The sequence below is a fragment of the Bombina bombina genome, chromosome 4 (genome assembly GCF_027579735.1).
Source record: "Bombina bombina isolate aBomBom1 chromosome 4, aBomBom1.pri, whole genome shotgun sequence".
Classification (NCBI taxonomy): domain Eukaryota; kingdom Metazoa; phylum Chordata; class Amphibia; order Anura; family Bombinatoridae; genus Bombina; species Bombina bombina.
Genome location: NC_069502.1, coordinates 167,327,029 through 167,344,225, shown reverse-complemented (window position 1 = coordinate 167,344,225; position 17,197 = coordinate 167,327,029). Strand labels below are relative to the sequence as shown.

General features: G+C 37.3%; 2 protein-coding genes across 2 annotated transcripts in view; one reads left to right on the top strand and one right to left on the bottom strand.

The window, feature by feature from the left end:
* Positions 1-17,197, top strand: part of ATP6V1C2 (ATPase H+ transporting V1 subunit C2) — a 450,645-nt gene that overhangs the window by 293,625 nt on the left and 139,823 nt on the right. The window lies entirely within an intron of this gene.
* The window catches only part of NOL10 (nucleolar protein 10), a 282,225-nt gene that overhangs the window by 239,642 nt on the left and 25,386 nt on the right, over positions 1-17,197 (bottom strand). Inside the window, exons 3-4 of the mRNA XM_053709682.1 lie at positions 17,011-17,109; positions 47-124 (exon numbers count right to left, since the gene is read on the bottom strand). Of these exons, the coding sequence (XP_053565657.1) occupies positions 47-124; positions 17,011-17,109 (177 nt within the window). The remainder of the gene's footprint in view (positions 1-46; positions 125-17,010; positions 17,110-17,197) is intronic.

Sequence of the window (17,197 nt, the reverse complement as noted above, 5' to 3'; positions counted from 1 at the left end):
GAAAAAAGAGCTGATAATTATAGGACTTTGATTCTCCATTGCTTACCATCTGAATCAAGACATCTTTCAAACTTTAATGACAGCTGGTAAGTGTCATAACAGCGGACGCGAGGTTTGTAGGTTCCTGCAAAGGAATACATAGTTCATCATTACATTAATAGGAGCATATTAGGTGCTTCAGCAATACAGCAAGATAATAATAATCACAAATTAATATCAGTACATACAGAATACAGAACAGTTGCAGGGCACAAGAATCTGAAGGCAAAATATGGAAGAAAAATATTAGCAGGAGGGAATCTCATTTACAGAAGCCCAGAGAGGCCATGCATTTAAAAAAAAAAAAATCTGACTTGTTATCTTGAGACAACTTGTTTTCTCAACATATGTTTTGTCAAAATAATTTCATACATTTCTATTTTATTAATAATACAAGTCAAATTAATAGACTAAGAATAATAGTACCTTGCTGTACTAACATTCTTTTACTAAAGTTCTAGTAGTATTAATAGTAGTGCTGTACTGTGCCACTAAGTGGTTAAATTAACCACTTGCATTAAGTTAAACGAACAGCGCTAACTTAAAGGGATAGGGAAGTCAAAATGAAACTTGCATTATTCAGATTTCTAAGACAAATTTAAATTCACTTCTATTTTCAAACGTGCTTCATTACCTTGGTATCCCTTGTTGAAAAAGAATACGCACATATCCTACACTAGTGGGAGCTAGCTCCTGATTGATGCCTGCACACATTTGTCTCTTGTGATTGGCTAACTAGATGTGTTCAGCTAGCTGCCAGTAGTGCAATGCTGTTCCTTCAGCAAAGGATAACAAGAGAAAGAAGCAAATTTGATAATTGAAGTAAATTGGAAAGTTGTTTTAAATTGTATGTTCTATGTGAATCATAAAATACATTTTTGGGGTTTCCTGTCCCTTTAAATTGATATGAAACACACACAAAAATTATTTTGTGATACAGACAGAGCATACAATAAAAAATATATTTTTTTTTAAATTTACATCTAATATCAATTTTGCTTTGTTCCCATGGTATTTTTTGTTGAAGAGATACCTAGGTAGCAGTCTACAGCATTACATGGCAGAAAACAGTGCTTCCATCTAGTGGTCTTGCAAATGGAGAAGATTCTTGTAAAACTGCTGCACACTCTGCTTTTCAACAAAAGATACCAAGTATTTCATGTCCGTTTAAGTACCATGGTATTTCATGTCCCTTTAACTATACAGAATGCTTAAATTCCCTTAGAATCAAACACACAGTTAGCAACTGAAAATAATCTTTTTAATATCTGCCAGCATGTATTGAGTGGGCAGTAATACCACTGTATTTTCACTGAGAAAGGGAGTCAGAAACAAAGATAATGATGAAAATAAATGACTTTATTATAGGATGTTATTACAAGCATAGAAATGATCTTAGCACATATAAAATAGCAAGTTATATTTAGCTTGCTATATTTTCAATTTGCCGGAATGTTCTCTGGAAATCACCAGGATCAGGCTGCAACCAGGGTATTCATGACACTGATAAATGGCCCCCAAAACAGCTATAACAGGATAGAAGTTAGGGGGTCCCGGTGGGTCCTGATAGGGAGCCAGGATTCCATAAGTGCCTTAAAGTTAGGTCTTGGTTTGGGGCCGGCTTACCCCCAATAACCACCACTGCCTGCCAGACCTGGATTAGGGCCGATTTACCCCCAATAACCACCACTGCCTGCCAGACCTGGATTAGGGCCGGTTTACCCCCAATAGCCACCACTGCCTGCCAGACCTGGATTAGGGCCGATTTACCCCCAATAACCACCACTGCCTGCCAGACCTGGATTAGGGCCGGTTTACCCCCAATAACCACCACTGCCTGCCAGACCTGGATTAGGGCCGGCTTACCCCCAATAACCACCACTGCCTACCAGGCCTGGATTAGGGCCGGTTTACCCCCAATAACCACCATTGCCTGCCAGGCCTGGATTAGGGCCGGTTTACCCCCAATAACCACCACTGCCTGCCAGGCCTGGATTAGGGCCGGTTTACACCCAATAACCACCACTGCCTGCCAGGCCTGGATTAGGGCTGGCTTACCCCCAATAACCACCACTGCCTGCCAGGCCTGGATTAGGGCCGGTTTACCCCCAATAACCACCACTGTCTGCCAGGCCTGGATTAGGGCCGTTTTACCCCCAATAACCACCACTGCCTGCCAGGCCTGGATTAACGTAGGTGCTGGTGGAGCTGCAGCTCCGGGCCCATGCCCTTAAACTGGCCCATCCCACCATTCTCTCTACATCGGCACATCCTATAGCACAGCACAGTTTGCCAGCCATGCCACACTATGCCCAGCCCCTCTAGCAGAGCATGTGAATGACCAGCTGACAAACTCCTAATCCAGTCATATACCTTTCTTTCCGACACAGGCTGTGCAGTCTACCATTCTATGCAAGCCTCATATTGCAGTGATGGACGATATAAGGGGAAAGCGATATTGTGAGTGAATATGTTTCTGTGGGTGTCTGTGAGAATGTGTGTTTATGTGGGTGTCTGTGGGAGTTTTTGTCTGTGTATGAGTGTTTTTGTGTATGTCTTTCTGTAGGCGTGAGTGTGTGTGATAACGTGTCTGTTTTTGTGAATGTGTGTTTATGCTGGTGTGTGAATGTGTGTCTGAATGTGTCTGTATGTATTTCTGTGAGTGTGTGTCTGTGCAAGTGTTTCTGTGTCTGAATGTGCGGATGTTTGTGTGTTTCTGTGGGTGTCTGTGTGTATGTGTGTTTCGGTGGGTGTCTGTGTGTATGAGTTTTTCTTTGAGTGTGCGAGTGTTTGTGTTTGTCTAAGTATGTTGTTTTTTTGTTTGTGTGTGTGTCTCTGTGTTTGTGTATGTGTGTTACTACCTTTACAGTATTTTCAAGTATGACAACACTCAAGAATAAAGTGTGCAGACATTTTAGTCGCTTGGACAAACATTGCACAGCTCAAAGGGGGAGGGGGCTTCAATCAATGGTTTAGTGGTGGCCCTGCTAAAGAGATTGCTGCCAGCAAAGGCTCACAGACTGCGCTCAGAGATTGCACCAAAAGAGATTGCTTTTACACACACTCTGCTGCTCAGGAATTGCACTGCTCTTACTGAGGGATTGCAAACACTGAGTCCCTGCACAATACCTTTGTCTGAGAGTTAGATTCACCCCTCTCAATCTTAGTGGAAATTTCGATAGGTCTTATATAAAAAAAAATAGAAATAAGTATTATTTCTAGTACATACCATTCATTTTCCATACAGACCTCTCTTTGTCTGCAATCTGCACACTAGTTTGTAAATGTCATCACACATATTACTTTTCCCCATTCTTAAAGTGAAGATCAACTTCACGCAACTGCCCCACGGCTTTTTAAAATGAGGGTGGGTTTAATTAATCAAATATGTTATATTTTATTATTTTAACATTTTTTTTACCTTTTAAACGCTCCAACGATAAACACAGCATTCCTGCCTCTGCATTTTGTCAAATTGATTGACAGATGACGATTCTTAAAAGAACGAATCCTTGTTTGCCCCACCCCCACCCGGAGCGTTTAGTCCCTTTGCATAAACGTCACGGGCCGGGGGGGGAATCTTCATCTGTCAATTAATTTGACAAAATCCCGGGCGAGGGGCTGCGCTTATTGCCGGAGCGCTCAAAAGGTAAAAATTTAAAAAAATAATGAAATATAACATATTTGATTAATTAAACCCACCCTCATTTTACTAAGTCTATCCAATGCCGTGGGGCAGTTGTGTGAAGTTGACCTTCACTTTAAAGACCAGAACTTCCTCTCACAATTTCTATTATTTTTCTGTACAAAAAAAAGATTCTGCTCCAGAATCATCATGAAAAAGTGACAGTAGTTTCTAGAAGACATCAGACATAAAGAGATAAGGGGACACAAAAGATGACAAAAAGAAGCACAGAGGAAAGGAAAGACACACAGAAAGATATAGAAAAAGAAGGGGAAATAATAAAAGAGGCAAAAGATGCAGAAACAGAGTTGGAGGTAAAGAGAGGGGAGGGTAAAAATGACTTGGGAAATATAGAAATAAGGAGTAAATCAGAGACACAGATGTAGACACTCATGAGGGAAGAAAACAGCAGACATAAGAAGAAAAAGTCATGGAGAGATATACACGGAAAGACAGTTACACTTAAAGTGAATGTAAATTTTCATGAATTAGTGCCGGGTTTTTAAAAATACTATTAAAAACAGGGGGCACTTTCATTCATGAAAGTTTACATTGCATCGTAGTTTTACAAATACTTACCTTTCTCTTGAGCAAAGCCAGATCGCCAATCCCCCACCTGCTTCTCCTGCTGTACTTACACAGCAATGACGAAATCAGCTTCCTCCAATCACGGCGTGGCCTCACGAGATGGAAGCTCTGGGGGGAAAGCCATGATTGGAGGAAGCGGGTTTCGTCATTGGTGACGTAAGTACAGAGGAATTGCGGGCGGGGGATCGGCGATCCGGCTTTGCTGAAGAGAAAATTAAGTATTTTTTAAAATATGCTGCAATGTAAACTTTCATGAATGAAAGTGCCTCTGCTTTTAACAGTATTTTTAAAAACTGGGCACTAATTCATGAAAATTTACATTCACTTTAAAGAGAAGGATAGAGAAACACAGTAGGAAAAGACAGAGAGAGGCTCACAGACTTTAAGTGTAAAGGGCAGCCAGATAACCACTTAAAGGGACAGTTTACTCAAAAATGTTCTCCCCTTTAATTTGTTTCCAATTATCCACTTTACCTGCTGGAGTGTATTAAATTGTTTACAAGTAGCTCCTTTACCCTTATATTGGCATTTGAAATAGTTGATTTAGCTTGTGGTATCCCCACCTATTCTGAAAGTTTGTGGCCGCAGGTCCCAGCTATAGATAAGCTTTGTAAACACAGCCAGCAGAAGAAATTACACTCCCAGTGGGATATAGCAGAGATAAGGTAATAAAATGTTGATTTTCCATTGTTTTCCCCCAAGTACTGGTGATTGTTTTAAGGACAGATATAAGATAAAGAAGCAGGTATATGTACACAATGTGATATAGTAATGAGATCTGATTATACCTACAAGCTCAACCCATTTTATTAGGTTGTGGCTTCAAAACACAAAATCAGAGCTTTAATATACACAAATAAACCGTAAAAAGCTAATTTTCATACATTTTTTACTCTGCAGTTGGTAAAAAAAGCAATTGTAAACACATTAAAGGAAACACTATTTTACAGTATACTGTCCCTTTAATATAACAGAAATCAAGGCAAGATAAATGTTCCCAGACAGGCACACAGACCTGAATAAAACTGGTAAATATACTATACTACGGGAAAGATTAGATAGCAGGTTGCAGGCTCCTGTGACAGCCTGGGCAGCTGCTTTCCCTTTCAATCACTTTGCTCCCTCACTGTAACACTTTCTGACTGATATCTAGTCAGGCAAATGTAACATCTGAGTCTAAAAACAATCTTCATAAGGCAGCTTGTTATGTCAAGAAAACATGAAAAGAAGTAGTTATCTCAACATAAGTCGGGGGGGGGGGGGGGGGGGGAATGCATGGCCTCTCTGGTCTTCTGCAGTTATTGCTACAATTTATATGTTTCTGGAGGGAAGGGGTGGGGAATGCACGGCCTCTCTGGTCTTCTGCAGTTATTGCTACAATTTATATGTTTCTGGAGGGAAGGGGGGGGGACTAAAAATCATAAACTAATGAGAGATTATGAGAATTTAATGGGGGGAGGGGAAAAATGCTACTTTAAGAAAGTTTTTTGAGAATAGGTGAACAGACTAAAAACAGATATGGCCTTGGTAAATACATTAAAAGAATTAAACAATATTCCAGGGAGAAGTAAGTTTTTGCACACAATATAGTCAGCAAATAAATAAAACAATAAACATTTTCATGGGTCGATGAGATGGGCCAAGAAATTCATTTTCCAAAGCATTCTTCACTCCTACATGCACCTCACAATGAACAGGATGACCTTCTGCTACTCAAACACTATCAGCTATTTTCTATCATCACATGAACATGTTGTAATATCCTAACATCATGTTCTGTTCAGTGTATCCAAACAATGTTATGTCTGTTCACTGTCTGCTACGGAATTGTATCTTGTTCATAGAATGCATTACACTTTTTGTATCATAGCATTACATCTTACAAAGTAATGCAGGGTATTTTATTGAAACTCAGTTAAACAAATGTCTCTGAATGTCTAAATGAATAGTATTTGACAAACGTTTGGAAGATTATCTATAGATAAAATATAGCTAATAAAACATAACCTGGGATTTCACTACCTTGAAATGTACTGCATGGTACCCACTTTCATGTTACATTTCAATGGCTTCCAGTTTTCTAAATCTGCTAATTTTGCTGTATACCCCCTCAAAAATACCTATTCACCAAATCCTTGTTCTATTCTCTATGACCAGTACTGTTTTTTGTTCTTTCTTAAAGAGCTGTTGAAAATGTGCACTATGCTGGAAACCTGCTCATATTTATCACATAAATCATGTTTCGTCCTTTCTCATCTTGAAACATCACATTCGGCACATCACTGATTGGCCAAAACAACTTAGATTGATCTCTTACACAATCTGAGCTACAACTATAGACCCACTTTACGTGCTGTGAGCTGCAAATTGTGCTTTTGTTTATATGTGTGATGAATGCACTGACACTATAAACTTTTGGAGTCATCTAGGACATTGTTTCTCAACCGCGGTCCTCAAGTACCCCCAACAGGCCAGGTTTTCATTATAGCTGAACCAGTGCACAGTTTAAGTAATCAGCTGATGGGTGAGAGCAGGATAGTAGCCACAGTGTTACTGATCAGCTAACTATTTCACCTGTGCTCTGGTTCAGCTATAATTAAAACCTGACCTGCTGGGGCTACTTGATGACCGCGGTTAAGAAACATTGATCTAGGACACTTATGGTAAACCTTTTGGGTGCAAAAATTGGGGGGGGGGGGGGGGGGGGACTCTCTTTCCAGTGCCCACAGGGATATAAACAATACATGCTAGACATAATGATGTATGCAAAGCAAAGATTAGCCTTAGAATAATACTTTTTTTTTTACAATTATAAAATTTGTTTAAATAATGGGGGGGAAAAATGTGTGTACGTTTAGCTTCTATCAAGCACTTTAGTTTCCATAAATCAGTGGGTGCTGCCATGTTTAAACTTAAGTTTCCCCTTATTTATGTCTCCTGAGGACAAGTAGGGACAGAAATAAAATGGACAATAAAAGAAACTGCAAACAAGGCTGTGTGGAAGCCATGTTAGATAATTACTTTAACAATCCTATGTTCCACATGGTCTTTTTTTGGACAGTCTCTTTTATTGCTTTTTTATTATTATTCCTAATTGTCCTCAGCAAGAAAAATAGAAAAAAAATAAAAAATTGAGGAGCCCATTACTTTAACCCTTTCACGCCTTTAGGACGTTCTATGCCATCCTAAAAGCCCCCAGGCTTTAACGCCCTTAGGATGGCATGACATTTCCTATCTGTTTTGGTGTCCTGCAGCCTCCTCCTTTTGTTTAATGGGAAATGTGACTGGAGCGTGCCTAGCATTGTAGACAGTCCCCCATGATCAGATCACGGCCTTGAAATCACGTGATTCCATTGACAATCGCGTGATTTCCTTTTTCAAGCAAGTGTTAAACATTTGCCCTGGGCATGAAGGGGTTAAAAAAACTCAGTGGAATTTAGAAAACCAACAATTTTGAGTGTTACATTCCAGGAAAAGGGGACAAAATAAATACTGAAAGTATATTGCAAAGGTATTTTTAACTACACATAGTAAAAAAAATGTATTTCATTCACATATTGTTTAATACTCTCTTAACTCTTTTAAACTCACTTCTATTTTCAAATGTACTTTGTTCTCTTGGTATCCATTGTTGAAAAAGAATATGCATATATCCTACCCTTGTTGGATCTAGCTGCTGATTGGATCTAGCTGCCTGCCAACATTTGTCTCTTGTGATTGGCTAACTGGATGTGTTCAGCTAGCTGCCAGTAGTGCACTGCTGTTCCTTCAGCAAAGGGCAACAAGAGAATGAAGCAAATTTGATAATAGAAGTAAATTGGAAAGTTGTTTAAAATTGTATGTTCTATACAAATCATGAAAGAAAATTTCAGGGTTTTCTATCCCTTTAATTTTAAGGTACTTTAAAGAAACAATCAAATTTAATTATTATACACGTCATTGCTTCAGGAAGCTCCAGCACTCTCAGCTGTTACAGTTACAGCCGAGATCTGGCGCTCCTGAAGCTTCAGGCATCTGCCGCATATGGAGTTGGAGCACGATTGGTGCTCTGGCTTCATATGAGGGCAGATGCCTGATCGTTACAGATGGTGACACTGTGATTGCTGCTGGTGCCGGCGGGAGGTAAAGGCGGGTGGGCGGTCCAGCAGGGGAGGCGGGAGGGAGAGAGTGAGAGGACCCTACCAAAGGAAAAATAAATAAATAAAGGGACAGGGAGGAATGGGGAAGCTACTCTACAGAAAAGGAAATCTGGGAGTGTGGGGGACCTTAAACTAAAGATCGCAATTGGGGGTGGGGGGGACACTACGCTACAAAAAATATGATAAAAATAATAAAAAATATATATATATATATTTTTTTAAAAAAAAGTAGTTTATAGGTACTGGCAGACAGCTGCCAGTACCTAAGATGGCACCCAACAGTTAGAGGGAGGAGGTTTAGAGAGCTGTTGGGGGGGGGGGGATCCTACAGTGCAGACATTATAAAAATGTAATATAAATATATATTTTTTTTTTTTTTAAAGCCTTATTTTCATACTGGCAGACTGACTGCCACTACCTAATGGTGACCAGTGGGGGTTGAGGGAGGGATCAGGTAGGGATCAGGGGGTAGGAAGTGTCAGGTGGGAGGCTAATCTCTACACTAAAGCCTTTTAAGCTAACTGATTAACCCCTTCACTGCCAGGAATAATAGAAGTGTGGTGCACATTAGGTGCCTTCTAATTACCAAAAAGCAATATATGTCTGCTATTTCTGAACAAGGGGGATCCCAGGGAAACTTTTACAAACATTTGTACCACGATTGCACAAGCAGTATGTAAATAATTTCTGTGAGAAACCCTAAGTTTTTTAAAAAAAAGTACTATTTTTTTTTTTTTATTTGATCGCATTTGGCGGTGAAATGGTGGCATGAAATATACCAAAATGGATCTAAATCAATGCATTGGGTTGTTTATATATATATAGTTTTGACAGGTAAATAAAAAGAAACAAGGCACTATTTCTGTTTAAATGGAGTGATAGCAAAAATGCAAATAATTCTCTGGTATTTTGGGCAAGTTTTTGTCTGAAAGTCCTAGTAGTGAAAGGGTTAAATGTAGACCTTATTCCTACAATTAAAGGGGCAGTCTAGTCAAAATTAAACTTTCATGATTCAGATAGGGCATGTAATTTTAAACAACTTTCCAATTTACTTCTATTATCTAATTTGCTCAGTTCTTTAGATATCTTTGTTGAAGAAATAGCAATGCACATGTGTGAGCCAATCACACAAGGCCTCTATGTGCAGCAACCAATCAGCAGCTACTGAGCATATCTAGATATGCTTTTCAGCAAGTTATATCAAGAGAATGAAGCAAATGAGATAATAGAAGTAAATTAGAAAGTTGTTTAAAATGACATGCTCTTTCTAAATCACGAAAGAAAAAATTTGGGTTTCATGTCCCTTTAAGCTTACAAATAGCATTAGTGAATAGAATAGACACAAGGTTTATAACATCAATGATAGTGGGACTCTAAGAAGAAAATTTAGAGTCAAATGTGCGGCAGACAAAACACTTTTAAAGCACCACAATTCATTTTTTTATTAGATTTTCTTAAAAATCCCAAGCTGAGATATATTTTCAGGTGATTCCTCATTCACTTTTATATGAAAAGAATTCTAAAGTGAGCTCATATAATAACAGACTTGTCAGGATTTCTGTGTGTTTACCAAGTCAGTTTCTGGGAATGTTTAAACCTTGATGTTAAAGGGACATTAACCCCTTAATGACAGACATCGTACAGGGTATGGAGCCACTCATTAACCCTTAAGGACACACGCCATACCCTGAAGTGCATAATACTACTAGTCAAGAAGTCAGCAATATCACCACCACATGGCACAAGAAGGTGGCGCCCAGTGTGAAGATGCAGAACTTTACTAACCAGCACATTTGAAGGGTTAAATAGCTGTGACGAGAGCTGGAGGCACAGGAGGAAAAACAATAGCATGATAAGTAGTAACAAAACTATTGTAGTTGTACCCATCAGTTTAATGTTCCTTTAATAAAGGTAAACTTGAGTTTTAAACACAGGGGTTAAACACATTTATATGCAAGCAACAGTGCAATAATAATAATACACACTAACATATTAAAGAGACTAATTTAAACTTTCAGGATTAAGACAGATCACGTAATTTTAAGACACATTTGATAATAGAAGTGAATTAAAAAGTACTTTGTTCTCTAGTTATTCTTTGTTTAAAAAGTAGTGATGCACCGAAATGGAAATTCTGGACCGAAACCGAACCCGAAATCCAGGATGCACTTGGTCGAAAACCGAAAATTTTATTTTTGTCAAATTATTTTAAAATATTATTCTTTTTTGCATAATTAATTAATGAATTCATCTAAATTGAAAAACTGCAAGCCAATAAAATACCCACACTTTAATTGAAAGTAACACAATAAAAAAAAAAAAGTCTTAAAACAATAAATATACTACACAATTTTACCAAGAAAAAAACAGGGAAAAAAAATGAAACAAAAAAAAACAAAACCGTAAAAAACCATAATGCCATGTTCGGCTAAAAAGTTTTTGCATCCTCACTTGAAACTATATTAAATATCAATATACTGTATTATTCTGTATTTAGTTCTGTGTAACAGAATCATATTTAAGCCCATAGAGTCTTTACAATGTCCAGATCAATCAGTATCCAACAAGACCAGAAAAGACAAGACACTTGAAGTGAGTATATCCAGTTCTCTTTGTTTAAGTAGATTAATTACTCTCCAAGACAATTTTTGCAAGGCAACCAGTTCAGTTCACTGTATTTTTTTTTCAGACTCTGCAGATAGAGTGGTTCATTTCAAACAACATACTCATAACTCATAGCTCAAGGTCTCTGACTGGAAAAAAGTGTTGCAAGTCGTTTGGAGAGACATGTACCTCTATTTGCATAGATCTGGTGTATCAGGAGATTGTGATGGTGTTTGCAGCCTGTGCCTTCACAAGAGTCCTTCTGTGACCTCCGGACCTCACCCGACAATAGGAATACCTCCACAGAGCTTCAACTTTTCTAAGGCAACCCGGGGTGTGTATTTTCCCAGTACAGGGACTGCTACATCCCCTGCACTATGCACTAGGTAGCTCAGTCTCACCAGATCCGTTGCAGTCAGCGTTACCGCCGTGGTTGCGGCCTAGGCAATCATAGCCATCAATAGTCAGCTGTGGCCTCTGATTCGCACTTTGGCAACGGTGTTCTCTCCGGGCTGGATTTGCTCTTTTCCCCGCCAACGAGAATTAGGTGCATAGGGGCGATTTACAGGTGCTTTCTCTCACCAAGCACAGAGCGCGCGTGTCTACGTCACACTCCTCCTACCAGAAGCCCTTCAGAAAAAGGCCTATATTAGTCTCTTGTTACTGGAGCACCAGATTGTTGCACAGGAATTAAACACACAGTTACATGCAAGCATTGGTAGTAAAATAAAATGTGTTAACGTATAACAGCATTTTATCCCTTTAAAATTTTTATTTTGGCTCTTTTATACTTTAAAAAGGACATGAATGTAAACTATTTTTCTTTCTTGCATCTAAACTTTGTTTTTATGCTTGTTGATGTTTGCCATAGTCCATCAGTAAAGCTGTGGGAGTTCTTACTAGCTGAAGTGCAACTAATAATCAAGTTGTCCACAAACATGCATTTCCTGTTAGTTTCAATATCAATTTAAAAAAAGCTTAAAGAGCCATGATACCGAAATGTTGAAGCACTTGAAAGTGATGCAGCATAGCTGTAAAAAAAACTGACTAGAAAATATCACCTGAAATCTCTATGTAAAAAGGATAATATTTACCTCAAAATTTCCTAAGTATTAACAACCCACTGTAAATGGACTCTAAAGGAACAGTCTACAATACAATTGTTATTGTTTTAAAAGATAGATAATCCCTTTATTACCCATTCCCCAGTTTTGCATAACCAACACAGTTATATTAATATACTTTTTACCTCTGTGATTACCTTGTATCTAAGTATCTTCTGACCCCCTGATCACATGACTTTTTATTTATTTTCTATTGACTTGCATTTAGTACTGTGTTGTGCTAAATCTTAAAGGGACATGAAACCCACATTTTTTCTTTCATGATTTTGAAAGAGCATGCCATTTTAAAAATCTGTCTAATTTACATCTATTATCTAATTTGCTTTATTGACTTGTTATCCTTTGCTGAAAAGCCTATCTAGATAGGCTCAGTAGCTGCTGATTGGTGGCTGCACATAGATGCCTCGTGTGATTGGCTCAACCATGTGCATTGCTATTTCTTTAACAAAAGATATCTAAAGAATTAAACAAATTAGATAAAAGAAGTAAATTGAAATGTTGTTTAAAATTGTATCCTCTACCTAACTCATTAAAGAAATTTTTTTGGGTTTAGTGTCCCTTTAAATAACTAATTTTCTTCATTCTCTTGGTATCTATTTGAAAAGCAGAAATGTAAGCTTATGAGCCAGTCTATCTTTGGTTCAGAACCTGCTGTCTAAATGTAGCCACCAATCAGCAAGTGCTACCCAGGTGCTGAATCAAAGATGGGCTGGCTCATAAGCTTACATTCCTGTGTTGTTGTTTTTTCAAATAAAGATAGGAAGAGAATGAGGAAAAATTGATAATAGGAGTAAATTATAAAGTTGCTTAAAACTAAATGCTCTATCTTAATCATGAAAGAAAAAATCTGGGTTTAGTATCCCTTTAATCTTTTTATTCATGTAAAAAAGGAGGATATTTTTTGGCACCTAAAAAAATACTTTTTTTTTTTTTTTTTTTTTAACATTTATTTATTGTTGACATGCATACAATCATCTTATTGCAGTCTATATGACAAAAGTAAAAACAGTGTTCTGTGCAGCAATGAAACCAATCCTATCAATTCTTGATACATTTGCACTTACAACAAGCAACATTTTACTTTTTCTTTCCTTTCTCCTTTCTTCTCTTTCTCTTTTTTTTTTTTTTTTTTTAAACAGGAAGAACAAAACTTAAATATAGCCGATACAGCGGTGCAGATATACTCTCTGTACTAGTAATATATGGCAGAAAAAAATGTAGACTATAAATCACAAAATTTTAAAATTTTTCCTGTAAGGTATATAATACTGATCTCTATATAATAGTAACTACATAAATACCGATCCATGATCAGGTTAAATAAACAGTTTTAATATTGTCGATATGAGGGGGGGCTGGGAGGGGAAAAAAAAGGGAGAAAAAAAAAAAGGGGGGAGCAACTAGAAGACCTACTAGGCCCCCCATCCCTCTCCGCTCTCTCTCTACTCGGCCCATAATACTGGATATCTGCCCGCATTAATCAGCTCGAGAACATAGGCCGATTGGCTGAGGGGCTTAATTAGTTGCTGCTGTGCCGGGGGAGGAAGTGACAAGATTACTATATCCCATTTGTCTAAAAATCTTTTTATCTGAGCCTCATTAAACTTGGATATTGCATATTGTTCCACTAAACATTGTTTCAATACTTCTTTTTTAAATTTTATAAATTTGGGTAGGTGGGGGAGTTTCCAATATTTTAAGATCAAATTCCTAGCTAGTAGTATTAAGGTATTGAGTAACTTATAGTATTTTTGTTGTTGCGAGAATTTAATTTAAAAAAATTACCATTTGGGCCTCTAATCTTATTTCTGTGTTTAGAATTTTGTCTAACCAAAACTTAATTTTGAGCCAGAACTGTTGAACTTTGGGGCATAACCAGATGCAATGCAAGAGATTTGCTTGTTGCGCCTGACATTTCCAACATCCGATAATTTTTCTATACCATTTTGATAGTTTGTCAGGAGTAATGTATGTCGCATAAATCATTTTTAAATGTTGCTCTCGCCATGCTAGGGCATTTCCTGTTTTATTCAGCAGCTTCAGACTCACTTGAATCTGTTGAGGCCTAAGATCTGGAAAACTATTGCTCCATACAGCTACTATTTTCTCCAATTGGGCCTCCTGCTTGGAACTAATCATCAAACGATAAAATGGAGAGATTGACGAAGATCCACTCTTATATTGATTTATTAGGCTCCTTAACGGAGCATACATCCAATTAGAGCCAAATTTAAGTTTAAGATCTGTGACATAATGCTTTATTTGCAAGTACGCGTAGTGATCGGATTGGGGAAGGTCAAATTCTACTCTGATATCAAGGAATGATCTAATTATTGTATTGGAAGTAACTAATTGTTTTATGGAGGTCAACCCTTTCAATTTCCATCTCTCAAAAACCTTATAAGTAAAGCCTGGGACAAATCCTGGGCATCCCTGAATTGGGAGATACTCCGAGACAAATGGCGATGTTCCTATTTCTACGCAAAATTTCTGCCATGCCAGAATCACATTTTTAATAGTCGGCATTTTAGCAATTACTGTTGGAAGTTGAGCAATTGGGCAATGTAGTAATGCTTTTAAGTTAAATGGGTAGACAAGATTTGTTTCCCCAGCAAAGACAGTGAAAAGTTCTTTCTCTGAGATCCAATCAGCTGCCAATTTTACTATTGTGGCAATATTATAATAAGTAATGTTCGGAAAAGCGAGGCCCGCCGATTCTGTAGAGAATGTTAATGTATTTAACGCCATGCGGGGTCTCTTTCCTTTCCAGAGAAATTCACTTGATATTCGGTTAAATAGTCTTATATCTACCTTATGTAAAAGGAAAGGTATGTTTTGGAGAAGGTATATTAACTTTGGTAGAAGTATGATTTTAATAAGCATAATGCGTGCTGAGAGAGAGATAGGTAAAGTAGACCAATCTTTCAATTTCTGCTTACAATAGTTGAAGAATTTAACATAGTTCAATTCGTACCATTCTTGTGGGAATTTTGACATCATTATTCCTAAATACTTTATCTGAGTAACCTCTCTGAATGGGTGATCTAATACAAGATGCGAGGGTCTATGTATCCACAATAATTCAGATTTTTTAATATTAATCTTGTAACCAGAAAACGACGCAAATATCTGTACTGACTCTAGCAATTTAGGTAAGCTATCTTTTAGACCAGATAGAAAAAGAAGTAAATTGTCAGCGTACAAAGCTAAAACATATTTTTGTTTGCCAATCTGTATACCTTCTAACTGCTGTCTAAGGAGGATCGCCAGTGGTTCCAACGATATGTTAAAGAGGATAGGCGATAGAGGGCATCCCTGCCTGGTGCCTCTCTGTAAAATAAAACGGTCCGTAGTTGAACCATTGATGAAAATTGCTGAAGATGGATTGCTATAGATGGTCTTAATTAATTTTGTAAAGTACCCCGAGAAACCAAACTTTTCCAAGGCCGAGAAGAGATGGTCCCAACAAATGAAGTCGAAAGCCTTTTCGGCATCGACTGTTAGGATGTCGGCATCCTTTTTTAACACTTTCTTATTGTTCCGCAGATAGTCCAGGACAAGCATGACCTTGCGGATATTTTTTGTCGGGCTTCTTCCTATCATAAAGCCAGCCTGATTGTCATGTATAATATGATATTTCAATATTAGTTTCAATATCAATTTAAAAAAAGCTTAAAGAGCCATGATACCCAAATGTTGAAGCACTTGAAAGTGATGCAGCATAGCTGTAAAAAAACTGACTAGAAAATATCACCTGAAATCTCTATGTAAAAAGGATAATATTTACCTCAAAATTTCCTAAGTATTAACAACCCACTGTAAATGGACTTTAAAGGAACAGTCTACAATACAATTTTTATTGTTTTAAAAGATAGATAATCCCTTTATTACCCATTCCCCAGTTTTGCATAACCAACACAGTTATATTAATATACTTTTTACCTCTGTGATTACCTTGTATCTAAGCATCTTCTGACCCCCTGATCACATGACTTTTTATTTATTTTCTATTGACTTGCATTTAGTACTGTGTTGTGCTAAATCTTAAAGGGACATGAAACCCACATTTTTTCTTTCATGATTTTGAAAGAGCATGCCATTTTAAAAATCTGTCTAATTTACATCTATTATCTAATTTGCTTTATTGACTTGTTATCCTTTGATGAAAAGCCTATCTAGATAGGCTCAGTAGCTGCTGATTGGTGGCTGCACATAGATGCCTCGTGTGATTGGCTCAACCATGTGCATTGCTATTTCTTTAACAAAAGATATCTAAAGAATTAAACAAATTAGATAAAAGAAGTAAATTGAAATGTTGTTTAAAATTGTATCCTCTACCTAACTCATTAAAGAAATTTTTTTGGGTTTAGTGTCCCTTTAAATAACTAATTTTCTTCATTCTCTTGGTATCTATTTGAAAAGCAGAAATGTAAGCTTATGAGCCAGTCTATCTTTGGTTCAGAACCTGCTGTCTAAATGTAGCCACCAATAAGCAAGTGCTACCCAGGTGCTGAATCAAAGATGGGCTGGCTCATAAGCTTACATTCCTGTGTTGTTGTTTTTTCAAATAAAGATAGGAAGAGAATGAGGAAAAATTGATAATAGGAGTAAATTATAAAGTTGCTTAAAACTAAATGCTCTATCTTAATCATGAAAGAAAAAATCTGGGTTTAGTATCCCTTTAATCTTTTTATTCATGTAAAAAAGGAGGATATTTTTTGGCACCTAAAAAATACTTTTTTGTTAAGAGATTTTCCTAGTTATTAAAAGAACCAAACCGTAAGATCTATGAATATGTAACAATCACAACAAAATAAATAGAAATCATTACCTGTGGCAATAATGTACTGTCCGTCTCTGGATACTTTAATGTTTGTACTAACTGTGGGCATGTCAAAGTCTTGGATAAGCTCAATCCTCCTCCGGAGATCTAAAAAAAAACCACAAACATTATTAATATTAATATATATATATATATAATATAATACAAATACTGTATTTTTAGAATACAGTGATTT